The sequence below is a fragment of the Notolepis coatsorum genome (assembly GCF_963971535.1).
Source record: "Notolepis coatsorum genome assembly, chromosome: 2".
Lineage (NCBI taxonomy): Eukaryota > Metazoa > Chordata > Actinopteri > Aulopiformes > Paralepididae > Notolepis > Notolepis coatsorum.
In genome coordinates, this window is record NC_140166.1 from 178,909,322 (window position 1) to 178,923,551 (window position 14,230).

Below are 14,230 nucleotides of genomic sequence, written 5' to 3' on the forward strand. Positions count from 1 at the left end.
CACAAACGCCTTCGGGAGACACCTCCCGTGGAGATCCTCCATCCTCTGGTCTGCGCCATGGAAAACTCTGTTCCGACTGCTGGCCTGGTAGCATTTTCAGTGAATGACACTTTCAAACGACTTTTGGACAATTCTCAGGAAGACTTCGCCATGGCAGCGTTACGCGTGACCGGCGACCCCGTGTTTCTAGAAGCCAGCACCCTCTGGACAGCCGTCGGAGCTGCGCTTGCGGCCGCTCCGGAATCAGACTCCATGTACCTGGTGCCCGCCTTCTGGGATTCCCCGTTAAATCACGGAATCAACGTATTCGTGGGAATCATCCTGTGCTTTACCATGTTGGGGTTGGGGTGCACGGTGGAGGTCAGCCAGCTCGGGGAGCACATTCGCAGACCCATCGGGGTACTGCTGGCGTTTCTGTCTCAGTTCGTTATTATGCCCTTGGTGGCCTTTCTGTTGGCGCTGTCTTTCTCTCTCGATGATGTGGCGGCGATGGCAGTTCTCCTCTGCGGCTGTTGTCCAGGAGGGAACTTGTCAAATATTATGTCTCTGCTGGTACACGGAGAAATGAACCTCAGGTAACTAAATACAACGTACAGACACACAAACAGCACATTCCCACCACCAACAGTTCTAAATTGATCGGACTGAACTATCTATAATGTCTGTGTAACTATTATGTGTATAGCGGCAACTTTTACGCACACGATTTTACGCGTGGATAGGCTAACGTTTAATACAGACTACAGAGTAACACGTTTGTATTTCATGCACGTTTGAACTTGATCGAAGTTAATTCGGAAAACGAAAACAAACCTGTTTTCGTTTTTATATAACCCTGAACGTCACATTATATTTGGGAACTCAATCGTGGATATCTCTAAATGGTGCGTCTTTCGTTCTCCTTTCCTTTCCCCACCGGCAGCATCATAATGACCATCTCCTCCACCGTGCTGGCGCTGGCGCTCATGCCGCTGTGTCTGTGGATCTACAGCCGCGCCTGGATCAACACGCCCGTGGTCGACCTCCTGCCGTTCGGGGCCATCATCCTGACCCTGTGCAGCACTCTCATCCCGATCGGCCTGGGGGTCGCGCTACGGTACCGCTACACACGGGTGGCGGACATAGTTTTAAAGGTAATTTAAGAGCACTTTAATCGTTTTCGCTCAAAGTGGACGCAATGATAATCAAGTGTATACCTCGATGACCTCACGTCAGTTTTAAAGCGACAATGTGTCTTTATTTTTTATGAATCAAGTTCTAGAGTGTACAGAGCTAATTGAGCGGGGCTGCCTGCAACACACTCACCTTCGCTGCTTTATAGCCTCAAAATAGGCTATAGTGAAGTAAGTAAGTACACTTTATTTGTATAGCACCTTTCACAGATAAAATCACAAAGTGCTTCACAGAAGTAAAACATAGCAAGTTACATGGAGATGAACGCACTACACATAAAACAATTCTGACACAACGTAAGCATAGGCATAACATAAGTAAATTAAATAACTAAATATGAATGCAACATTAATGTCAGTCCTAAAAACAAAACAACAATTATAAATAAATAAACAAAGTATACAACCAGGATTTAATTCAAATTAATTAAAAGCCTGTCTGAATAAAAACGTTTTCAACTGTTCCTTAAAAGTGGATAGGGAGTCAAGTGAACGCATAGAAAGGGGGGGTGTTCCAAAGGGTAGGGGCCATAAATTGGAAGGACCGGTCACCTTTGGTTATTAGGTGGTGAGTGAGTTCCGTGTTGAAGCCCAGTGGTCTCAATTTGCTCTGTACACACTCCAGAACTGCATTAATGAATAGAAAAAAGACACATTGTGGTTTTAAACATGAAATGCTTTAGATGTACTTGCGCGCAACAGCGCATTGCGTAATTTCCCATGTCTGGCACAAGTGGAGATGATGCTGAGCGCAGGGCACAATGACATCAGATACACTTTGTGTCAGTAAGAGCTCCTCCCTTTCAAATGTTGAAAGCAGCTCACAAAGAGGGGAGGGGCACCTGATTTACAGCTGAGAAAGACAGAGTCATCCCCGGTGGCTGCAGTGGGCATGTCCTATAATGCACACCAGAGACTTGTGTTGTAAAAAATAAAAGAGCCATGTCCCATCTGTGGTGCTCTGTTCCCCCCATGCAGGTCTCTCTGTGAGCCATGTCCCATCTGTGGTGCTCTGTTCCCCCCATGCAGGTCTCTCTGTGAGCCATGTCCCATCTGTGGTGCTCTGTTCCCCCCATGCAGGTCTCTCTGTGAGCCATGTCCCATCTGTGGCGCTCTGTTCCCCCCATGCAGGTCTCTCTGTGAGCCATGTCCCATCTGTGGTGCTCTGTTCCCCCCATGCAGGTCTCTCTGTGAGCCAATGCCATGTCCCATCTGTGGTGCTCTGTTCCCCCCATGCAGGTCTCTCTGTGAGCCATGTCCCATCTGTGGTGCTCTGTTCCCCCATGCAGGTCTCTCTGTGAGCCATGTCCCATCTGTGGTGCTCTGTTCCCCCCATGCAGGTCTCTGTGAGCCATGTCCCATCTGTGGTGCTCTGTTCCCCCCATGCAGGTCTCTCTGTGAGCCATGTCCCATCTGTGGTGCTCTGCTCCCCCCATGCAGGTCTCTCTGTGAGCCATGTCCCATCTGTGGTGCTCTGTTCCCCCCATGCAGGTCTCTCTGTGGTCTCTGCTCATAACCCTGGTGCTGCTGTTCATCCTGACCGGGGTCATGCTGGGGCCAGACCTCCTGTCCACCATCCCCCCCTCTGTGTACATGGTGGCCGTGCTGATGCCCCTCTGTGGCTACGCCGCTGGCTACGGCCTGGCCGCGCTCTTCCACCTGCCGCCGAGCAGCCGCAGGGCCGTCTCCATGGAGACGGGGTGCCAGAACGTGCAGCTGTGCACCGCCATCCTGAAGATGGCCTTCCCCCCTCAGCTGATGGGAGGGATGTACATGTTCCCCCTGCTCTACGCACTGTTCCAAGCGGCCGAGGCCGGGATCTTCATCGTGGCCTACAGGATGTACAGGAAGGAGGTCCTGCACAAGCCGGAGCCCGTGGGCGTGGGAGGAGGAGGGGGCGACGCGGGCATAACGTACCAGAGGTTTGAAGACGACGAGGACGTTGGTTTTGACTCTTCTTACGGTTCGGTGACGGTGAGCGACCCGAACACCATCGCGCTGGAGAACTGTCCCCCTGACTCGACTCCTGTGTGATGTGCATGAAGACAATGGTCCACTGGAGCTCCTGAGGTGGTGGAGTAATTATGAGCCGCTGATGAGAACATCATCCTAATCATCGTCATGTGAGAGAAGCCTCTGCGAGACAGAGCCAGACTGTGCAGGGAGGCCGAGTGGGACTGGGTGCCGAATGTTACTGACCGGCTGAGATGGAGAGGACGCTTCATTATGTGTTGAGCTTTATGTTTCACCAGAAAAGTTGCCAAATTCAACTAAGCCATCTTATACAATGATACAAAAAAAACATGACCATGTATGCTAAGTGTGACTTCAATCTGTGAAAAGTAACATTTACCAATAAAAGTCAAAAGGTATACATGTAAACATGATGATAGGGTCCCTATTCACAAAGCCTTTCTGATCTGTACTGATCTAGAGTCAGTTCCAGTCTGTTAGTTTGAATAAGGCCACTACACTATATACAAGTGTACCTAGTCACTGATCCCAGATCAGCACTGACTCCTAATCTCAGAAAATTTGTGAACACATGGACCCATCTGGTATAGTGACATTCTGTCCCAATTCATCACCATTTTCCTGAAGTGCACTGAGTCTTGGGATTTAGCCCCACGTTGCTGCAGCATGTGTGTATGTGTGCGTGTGTGTGTGTGTGTGTGTATACTGTAGGGATTGGGAAAATGGAGTGTCTGACAAGTAGCATATCAGTAATACATGTGCGTATTTTAAACCATGCAGTGTCAATCCATCACACTCCATATCCATATGGGACTGTCACTGTGTATTTATGACAATGACTAATAGTCTGAATTAAATGTACAATTGTGTATATGATTATCAGATGTATATTGAAATTAAATGAAAATATATGCTGTATACAAACAAAAACACGTGTTGTATCAATGTGTCTATCTAAGTACCGGGCGCTTCACTATACGAAGTTCAGAGTTCCACACCTGACCACAATTAATTCTGCTCCGCCCATCTATTTAAAGTGTTACACCAAGCAACCTCAGGTGGCTCAACAAAATGGCTACATATGGTGACGAGTCACTCGACAACTATTTCTATTCATCATACAACCCTTACAGTAGGTACCCTAAACCTAAAGGCGCGGGGTGGAAATACAAAAATTATCTACCCAACTATGGGGACGCAGAGGCCTACTTCGATACCCACCAAATGCAATTGAAGTCCATCTTATCTCAGATCAATCCGAAACTCGCTCCGAGGCTGAGGAAGGCGAACACCAAAGATGTCGCGGTGCAGGTCAACCCCAAGGTGGACGCCTCGGTGCAGTGCTCCATCGGGCCGAGGACCCTGCTGTCCATAAAGCGAGACACGCTGCGCAAACGTCGGCAGGACTTCCCACCGCCCGACAGCCCCACGGGGGGCGGCGTGCGCTACCCCCGCACCCTGGCGGTGTATTCCCCCGTAGCCTACAGGAGCGTCACCTCCTTCGACGAGAAGAAAGCGCAGACCTGTGACTCTCCTGACCCGGTGGGGACGACCGAGGAACAAGATGATGAGGATGAAAATGTCACCACTGAGGTCACGGCGGAGAAGGCACCCAAAGCCGCCGACCAACGCAAGAAGGCCAACCAGACCAACCAGCCAATTCAGACTGAGGACACAGTGCCTACAGGCCTAGAAGAAGGCTCGAAGGCCCGTGTGAGATTTCAGGTGAGTTCATCATCAAGCGGTCAAGAGGAAAAGCGGGCCAAACGAAAACAATACAGAAAGTGTTATAGTTGTTTGATGGCAATTTAAGTTTTACCTTTGTACCGGCCATTGTAAGTTATATACATTTACCTAATTTAAAAATGGCACCATCTTTGTACTTTAATAATGCCGATGGTATTTGGATGGAAACTCATCTTTTTTTTGTAAATGGCATGCTACCGTGAGGTAAGATATTTGCTGTGTTAAAGGGCATTTTTTAGTCATCATCCATTTCTTCAAAACTCCAATTTAGTCTCGTCTGTGCCCTGCATTCTGCATGATTTTTTTTTATGGATGTGCAAATGACTGAGAATGTGATAATAATAATAATAGTGGCATGTATGGATGCTTGTATGTCCAAGGATATATTCATGTTGGGACCAATACCTTTGTTATCTGCAGTTCCTGGAGCAGAAGTACGGATATTATCACTGCAGGGAGTGCAACCTGCGATGGGAGAGTGCCTATGTGTGGTGTGTCCAGGCTACCAACAAGGTAACGTTTGGCTAAAATCCAGTAAATTTCACTGAGTACATTTTACTCAAACTGAGTAAAATTGTACTCACTTGGGCTCAAATGGACTCAGTTTGAGTAACATTTACTCTGATTCTGTTTGGATGCATCATAATTCCAGTTTCTCCTTCCAGGTGTACTTCAAGCAGTTTTGTAGAACGTGCCAAAAGGCCTTTAACCCCTACCGTGTTGAGGACCTAACATGTCATGTAAGCCGGTCTTCTCCACCATCGATAAACCAGTTGCTTAGCATTGGACTTGTCTTGTTTTTGTCACCTTACTTGCCCGTGTCCATTCTTTCCAGACATGCAACAAGGCACGCTGTTCGTGCGCAGTGACTCCGCGCCACGTGGACCCCAAGCGCCCCCACAGACAGGATCTGTGTGGCCGCTGCAAAGGCAAGCGGCTCTCCTGCGACAGCACCTTCAGCTTCAAGTACATCATATAGGGAGCAGTTGAACTTTGCCAAGCCACACCCACTTTCAAGTCCTGCAGGGTGTGTCTTTACGCCCAGATGATCCCCAATGATGCACGTGAGGGCGATCTGGGTCGCAGGCTGGATTTCAGATTATATTTTTGTTGTCATGGCTATTTTTGGTTATGGAAGTGATTGCAAGCACCCCTTCTGAATGTAAAATAAATGACTACCCAGCACTCCACTTGAGTATTTTTCAGCTATCCTGAGAGGTCCTGTCTAATGCCATGAATGAAGAAACATGCAGCCATAAATACTGAATATATATAATACTGCAAGCAGACTATCTAGGCCTACCGATCTCTGAAATGAATGCCCCGTCTATGCTCAGTCCTTGGATACTGATTGAGCATGACTGCTAGAACATCTGTGACGTTGACGCTATGCTTGAAATGCTGTTCTGAACCATCAAGGCTGTAGACTGTCACAAGTTCTGTATGACATGTCAGCAGGAAGGGTATAACTCTTTCAGCTGAGCTGAGTAACAACGTTCATCAGTGTTGAAACTTGGGTGCTGCAGTGTTTAGTGCATAGTAGACATATTAGTATAGTAGGAAGAGTTGCATCAGTAGGAAGAGTGCATGATGCAAGACAGTAAGGATAGTGTTTTTTTTTTATATTGATTTCAGTAACTTCTAAGCTCTTGGATCCCCATTTGTTACATCTTACAGGTCTAGCAAGGAGTACTGATCTCAGTGTGTCCAGTTGTGTTCTGTTCAAAGGCTGAGCTCTATGACTAACTGCTTGATAAATATTTAGAATGTTGTCCCATTACTTTTAGGTGTGGAAAAACAATAACAAACATGACACATCTGCTTAATTCAAAGAATCAAGTACTTCATTCAGTAAGAGCAAATGCAACCTCCTTACCAACTCTTGTAGGCTGCATCAATGTAGTTTCAAGGTTAGGACCAAGGCTAATGTAGTGGATGCTGAGTCACTCATTGTACTTGACCAAGACACTGGCATTACAACTGGAGTTGGTCCCCAGGCTCTGGATTGTGGCTGCCCACTGCTGCTGAAGAGTTAGGATGAGTTCCTGGTACTGTATATGTACATACTAAAATAAAACTGCTGCCTTACATTTCAATGTACTCATCCCAAACCCACCCCCTTTACTTGATCCTCCAATCATAACTTGTTTTCCTACAGTTGTGATCGGAGGACCAAGAAAAGAGGGCAGAGTTTGAGGTGTCATTTGGAGATTAAAATATGACATGTTGAATTGTGCTGGTGGAGTGTTTACCAATTGTAATGGTAATGCTGACCAATTGTAACGGTCACATGACCTGTCATACACCAATTCCTCACGGGATATGAGAGCTGTGTCCTCTCCCTCCATTAGGCTCCTTGGTTAGGACTAGGTTGGCCGATTTCAGTATACACCCTCAAGGCTGAATTGACTGATCCCAAGCTCTGCCCTTTTTTCTTGACGTTCCAATCACAACTGTTGCCATCAAGCAAAGATAGGGCAGAGCTTGGGATCAGTCAGAAGATAGGGCAGAGCTTGGGATCAGTCAGAAGATAGGGCAGAGCTTGGGATCAGTCAAGGAACAAACAGGCCATGGGCCCAAGGGTCACAAAATCAGACAAAATAAAGTAAAAGGTTGGCCCCTGACTGAGTAACCCAAAAAGCCCCCAGTAATGGAGCAAAAGCACTATATAATAATATATTTTACCCAGGGACTGCACATTAATTAACATCTTGAGTTTCCACATCAATGTAAATGTGCCAGAATTAGCTAATGAGCTAGTTCTCATCTGTAGTCCCTGCCTACCATGCATGTCTTTATGGTGTGGGAGGAAACCCACACACATGGACCCAAATGGACCAGCTCCTTGATCAGCCGACATGCATATTCTGTAATGACACTGGTATACATTTGCATACCGCTAGCATATATAAATACCTTCTAGTTAAATTACCCTCCAGTCTTGGTAACATCTAGTGTCTCAATAGTTTGAGCAAGGACCACACATTATTCAAGCATTTAGAGGGGGAGAAACATAAATCAGCATTGAGCGGCTATGTAAGGACTGCCAGAGCGCCAGGATGTTGCTAAGTGTTAGTTAGTTACAGTAGTTGCCGGTGCGGTGTTGCCAAAGACAGGGCGGTAATGGCTAGAAGGCATCCACATTACAGGCAGTAGCACATTATTCCTACTCTACTGAAGGGTATTAAGACAAGGGAAGCACTTACTGTATGATCAGGTTTTTATTTATCCAGAGAGAAGGCTGGTATGAGAGTTGACAAAAAAAATGTATAATGCTCCTCTACATAAAAACAATATCTTCCAGGTAAATAATATATCCATTAAATAATTAAGAACAGCATTCAAATGTACCAGACAAGCATAAAAAGAAAAAGAAAAAAGCTCTCTGTGAGGAATGAGTACAGTGACTGTTACAATGTGCCATGACAAGTTTTCCACAACGCATTCAGATATCAGTTCATGTCCTAAAGAGTTTGGGCAGCAAGCAGTGCCTTTCAGAAAGCATAGCAGAGCCTTTAATGGCAGCGGTTTTTCCCCTTTGGAACACTGGATCAAATTGTGGCGCACACAATGAGCACAGCTGTGGGATCATCAGCCAACATGGACAGAAGACGCACCCCAGCCTCCCGTCACGAGGCCCAAGCAGGTCCTTCACCGCCGGGAAGCAGGGGGCCAACAGAAAGGTCACAGTGGAGAGAAGGAATGCATATGACTCTGCTTGGCTGGGGTCCCGACGGGTGATAACCACTGACGTGATTGGTCGGGAGGTGGCCAATCCCAAAAGACCCTGGATCCCATTTTTTTGTGAAGACAGGCCACCGACCGCCAGCCAAGCCGGTCTTTGGGAAATGTTGAAGTCTGTGTGATTGGATTACAACGGCGGAGCGGATCGTTTAGTTAACTCTGGTGGTCTCGCTTTTCTCTTCTCGCATTTAGCTTCATTCATCCTATTCGGATTAACAGTGCATTACACAAAAGTACAAGGGAAAAAATACTGGTTTTACACTATACATTTTCTAAAATATATACAGAGTAAAATAAGTTATTGATGGTTTCCATAATGAGCTGTAGCCAGTCTGCACTTGTGTGCAATTATATGCATTTGTGTGTGTGAGCGTATACCAGAATATCCAATATATACCACACAGTCAAAAGTCTCTAAAGGCAGCTACTTATTTGGTTACAGAGTGAGTTTTCGTGAGGAGGATCTGCTGAAGGCGAGAGACGCTCCTCTCAAAAAGCAGGTCAATAAACTTAATGCAGGTCAATAAACAGATATATTTCTCTTTATACACCCCCCTGAGGAGGAACGGCTCCCCTAGGGTTACAATTAACATGTTAAATATCCTAACATTTACAACCTAGGATGTTAGCTCTAATAAAAAATACATTTCTCAAAAAAATATTCTTGCAGTGCTTCTTCTCTTTCAAGCATGCTTTTGAAAACTCTATTAGTTTGTGTGTGTGTGTGTGTGTGTTTGCTTATGAATCTTCATCCACGTCCGGCTCGTCCTCCGGACCGACTCACATGCTTCACCGCTGGGCCCCAGCCAGCCTGAGCAGGTCACCACTGGGCCCCAGCCAGCCTGAGCAGGTCACCACTGGGCCCCAGCCAGCTTGAGCAGGTCACCACTGGGCCCCAGCCAGCCTGAGCAGGTCACCACTGGGGCCCAGCCAGCCTGAGCAGGTCGCCACTGGGGCCCAGCCAGCCTGAGCAGGCCACGGGTCAGTAGGGGAGGCCTCTCGGGTCATTTCCGCCAAAAAAGCAAAAAATAAAAATAAAAAACTTTTCATTTTAGCATCATCATCATCATCACACCGTTTCCTCCCCCTCTCTCGCTCTCTCTCTCTCTTCCGGGCCAGTCTCAATGGACCTACCTCAAACCCCACCCTCTTTTCACCGTCCTCCAATCACAACCGTTTTCTTTCCCTCGGACAAACTTTGGATTGGATCAAGGGAAGAGGGCGGGCCTCGAGACGAGTCAATACCAAACACATCACCACATGTCTTATTGCAGCTGAATTTTGCGAGTTGGCTTAGTCTTGGGAAAACAGATATTAGCTTTTTAAGTATCATATATGTAATATATATTAATCAAGAGTCACAGTTGTTCCCACTCATCCTTTAGCCCTTTATTAGGTGGAGTCTCTCTTGTCCTCCTCTCTGAACGCCCATCACCGTCTGCCCGGCCTCTATAAGACCAGGGGGGGGCGAGGCCTGGGTAGCGCAGAGGGGGGCCGCTAATCGTCCGGTCCCGGATCAGAACCCGCGGGCTCACAGTCCAGTGCTGACCACAGTGGTGTGGGGCTGGAAGGCCTGGGGCTGGTAGGCCTGGGCCTGACTCAGAGCCTTGCGGATCTGCAGGTTGAGCTCCATGAGGCGCGTGCTGGCCTGGGACAGGTCCCTGCTGGGGCCCACCACCGCCAGGCAGCCCGTCTGGCCCAGCGTCTGGTGACGGAAGTAGATGTGCAGGAGGGTCTGGACCGCGTCGTCCGACTCGTTGCCGAAGATGTCGTTGGGCCACAGCGACCTGGAGGAGAGGAGCGTAGCGGTTCATTTTAGATTTAGATCACATTTATTGTCATCATAAATGTTAAATCAAATGGTGACAATTCTGCAAGTCAATATCCGGTGGGTATAACAATGATTAATTTTGTGTATTTTTGCTTTGGTGTATTATTTAATGTCAGCGCAATTACAGTACAACGAAAATAAGTTTGGTATCCAACCAGAGTGCAAATCTAACAGTAAAGTGCAACAGTAATGACTGGTACTGGTAATACAATATACAGATGATTAAACTGGGTATAAAATATATAGATTAGTACTACCGAGTGTAGTGCTAATCAGATTTATGTACAGAGTTGTAGAATTAATATTTACAGTAATACAGGTATAAAGACAGTATGGTAGTAGTCATACTGGTAAGAGGAGGTAAGGGATATGTACAGAGATGGTAGATGTAGGGACAATAAAAAAGGACAGGTGTGGCTGGTTGATGGAGGATTTGATGGAGTGGTTTGGTTCGACTCACCTGAAGGTCTTGACTTGTGTGAGGGCAGAGCTGAAGTCTCTGGCTCTCAGGGTTTCTATCAGTGATTGGATGGCCGTCTCTGTGTTGGTCTGGGCAGAGTCTGGTATACACACATCCTCTTGTCCATTACTTCCTGTTTCTGCTTCCTTCAAACAGCTCTCTAGGATAGCCAGCTCCTCAGACATGTTGGTCACCTTGGAGACACACACAGACGTCAGTCTACCACAGAGTGACCACTGACCACGCAAGCATACATTCGCCAAATCTCTATAGGATATCAGTAGAGAAAATCCAATTGAAATTGACCAATGGTAGTGGAATAGTTGACCCTATCTCTCCATGTGAGAAATGATTCAATCCCATAGAGTAGTTTAATGTGATTAAAGTTCCCCTACAGAGCCATAGGAACAGCAGAGCTGGACTGACGCAGGATCAGCCTTGAGGCCCAGATAGCGGAGGGCCTGATAGTCTGTGTGATCACCAGTCCGATACTAGACATCTCTTGAGTGCTTGTTACAAAAACAACGTGTGCACGTAAAATAAATAATTGACCTGCTTGAAATGAAATGCCTTCAAAATATCTATTAAAAAAGGCGGCTGGGTGGCGCAGCGGACATTGCAAGAGACACAGAGTTCGACTCCGGCTGTCGGCGTTGCCTCCGGCTTGGGCCAGCCGTCATACTAACTCAATTGGCAGTTAGCGGGTGGAAGTCGATGGGTGGTAATCTGGACGTTGTGGACAGCGACTCCTACAGGTCGGTTGGGGACGCCTGCACAGCAGAGACAGGAAATGGCGGGGGTAGTGTGAGCCTCCCACACGTTACACCTCGCCAATGAGAGTCCGTGCTGGCAGGTGAAAAGATGTGACAGGCTGCCTCCTCGTGTATCGGAGGGGGGCATATGCGAGCAACATTCAAGACAGGGGAGGGGAGAATTGGCACAGTGGAATTGGGATGAGAGAAAAAATAGAAAAAGGAGAAAAAGCGGATAAAAAAAATAAATCTATTAAAAAACATAATACAATGTATCTTATACGAAATAACAGAGCTGAATAAACACAAATGAGTGTGTGAGCAATAAGAGGGTTTGTGTCTAGCATACAAATAGAAACGTCTGTTGTTACAGGGCTGGCTTTTGCTGCTGAGGGAGATGCAGGCTGCCACTGCACCAGGTTTAACCTGACGCACCAGGTGGTTTGTTACAGTGTAGGTTGGTTGTTGTCAAGAATCCAGCTGCATCGCAAGCAGGGCCCTTTTCGGGCGGGGGCCCCCCTTTTTATGCTTTTTGGGGGTTTTTGGTGATCAAATATTGAATATTGAACTATAATAATCAGTGCAGGAGCTCACTTATCCTTGAAAGACACTTTTATCACTGACTTAAAAGGCCCTCCATAAATGTTCAGGGGGGAGGGAATAAGTGCTTACCCTACAGACTCCAAGAAGTGCTGTATATTCTGCATTGTTTAATATAAATGCATTTTTTATTCCAATCCCAATTTGTATTCGAGATTCCCAAATCCCATCGATCTTGACTTCTTCGTGTCCCTCAATGAGTGCAATACCAGCATTCAACTGTATGCGCCACAGCGGTTTCTATCATCATCATCATCACCACCCATGCTATGCATAAAATATATAGGTCCGTGGAGAGGCACGCTGAGGAGGCCGTGCAAACTGCAATGGAATATGGGGCATCGCTCTCTCTTTACCTAATTTTTTTATTCTATCCTGACATTTTTCAGTTGGAAGGGCAGTCTATATGCGTAACGGTAAAAAAAAACTTTTTTTATGAGGCTCAAAAAGGCAGGTGCTCAATGTGTGCACGTGCCTGATCGCAAGGTAATGCCTTATTGGCTTTGCTGACCAAACCTGAAGCCCAATTAAATGATCAACCAGAGAAGCCATAATCATACACAGAAATTGGTGTGTGTGAGAGGGAGAGAGAGAATCCCCCCCCCCCATCATTTCCCACCTACACAACTTCTCCATCCATATCTCAAGCACTCCCCAGACCCCCCAGTTCCTGCCTGGTGTTCAGACTCACCTCTGCCTCTCTCTTGATGGTGTCCACTCTGCTGATCAGCTTGCAGTAGGCCTGGAAGAGGAGCAGCAGCTGAAAGTGCAACTTATAGAGCCGTCGACACAGCTCCAACTCCTACAGAGAGAGAGAGAGAGAGAGAGAGCCAGAGTGAGTCACGCACCCAGGCTGCCACACGTCTGGCACTGTCATCATTCTACATGATCAGACGGATTGGTGTCCTGGGTTAGAGACGGGGGAGGAGGAGATGAAAGGGTTAATGACGCCTAGGATGGAGGAGCGTCATCCGAATCACAGCCTCGGAGCCTGAGGTGAGGGTCTATGGCTTAACCATGGAGCTCATCAGTCACCCCCGTTCACGCTACTCCAGGGGCCACTAGGAGCTGGTTTAGCTCGACCAGATGAATAGAACAAAACAAGTGATGAATATGGAACTACCAGGTGATGAAATGGGATAATTCACCCTAATCCAGCAAAATATGAGGGGGAGGAGAAATAATTTCTCTCAACAGATATGGGAATGGAGTGGTAACATGCAAAAATTAAGTACAAAAAATAAATATATACAGTATATATATACAGTATATATATAGAAATACAATAAATTAATTAATTTTGTAAATGACATGGCTAAACATGGCAGCAACAAGGCCCTCTCCATCCCTTCTCTCCTATTGATAACCCAGGGCAACACCCCCCCTTGAATCAGTGGTAACACTATAGTTAATTAGTTATATACAGTCAGTTATGGATTGGAAGCAGCACCAGACACGAGCTAAATGCTGTTAAATCTTTGGCTGTGGCTAGTAGGATTGCGATTGGTAGATTGTAGCTGGTAAATTGTGACTGGTAGATTGTGAGATTGTGCCTAGTTGATTGTGAGATTGTGCCTGGTAGATTGTGAGATTGTGCCTGGTAGATTGTGAGATTGTGCCTGGTAGATTGTGAGATTGTGCCTGGTAGATTGTGAGATTGTGCCTGGTTGATTGTGAGATTGTGCCTGGTAGATTGTGAGATTGTGCCTGGTAGATTGTGAGATTGTGCCTGGTAGATTGTGAGATTGTGCCTGGTAGATTGTGAGATTGTGCCTGGTAGATTGTGAGATTGTGCCTGGTTGATTGTGAGATTGTGCCTGGTAGATTGTGCCTGGTAGATTGTGAGATTGTGCCTGGTAGATTGTGAGATTGTGCCTGGTAGATTGTGAGATTGTGCCTGGTAGATTGTGAGATTGTGACTGGTAGGTTGTGGCTCGTAGGATTGTGGCTG

At 46.8% G+C, this 14,230-nt stretch overlaps 3 protein-coding genes across 18 annotated transcripts in view; 2 read left to right on the forward strand and 1 right to left on the reverse strand.

Moving 5' to 3' along the window:
• The first annotated feature begins 318 nt into the window (after positions 1–318).
• Positions 319–3,334, forward strand: slc10a4 (solute carrier family 10 member 4). The gene is made up of 3 exons (XM_084309347.1): positions 319–575; positions 923–1,133; positions 2,664–3,334. Exons 1-3 carry the CDS (start codon positions 334–336, stop codon positions 3,204–3,206), a joined length of 996 nt encoding a protein of 331 aa, XP_084165473.1. The 5' UTR covers positions 319–333; the 3' UTR covers positions 3,207–3,334.
• Positions 3,335–4,217: 883 nt separating this feature from the next.
• On the forward strand, positions 4,218–5,871 carry zar1 (zygote arrest 1; the record flags this gene model as incomplete). Its single annotated transcript, XM_084307392.1, has 4 exons — positions 4,218–4,871; positions 5,313–5,405; positions 5,558–5,632; positions 5,728–5,871. The coding sequence occupies 4 exons, from the start codon at positions 4,218–4,220 to the stop codon at positions 5,869–5,871; spliced, it is 966 nt and encodes a 321-aa protein (XP_084163518.1).
• Positions 5,872–8,098: 2,227 nt separating this feature from the next.
• Positions 8,099–14,230, reverse strand: part of fryl (furry homolog, like) — a 182,873-nt gene continuing 176,741 nt past the window's right edge. For all 16 annotated transcript variants that reach the window (XM_084307769.1, XM_084307770.1, XM_084307765.1 and 13 more), the window contains 3 exons: positions 12,971–13,081; positions 10,928–11,121; positions 8,099–10,423 (listed from right to left, as the gene is read on the reverse strand). In XM_084307769.1, the coding sequence (XP_084163895.1) occupies positions 10,168–10,423; positions 10,928–11,121; positions 12,971–13,081 (561 nt within the window). In that variant the 3' untranslated portion in view covers positions 8,099–10,167. The remainder of the gene's footprint in view (positions 10,424–10,927; positions 11,122–12,970; positions 13,082–14,230) is intronic.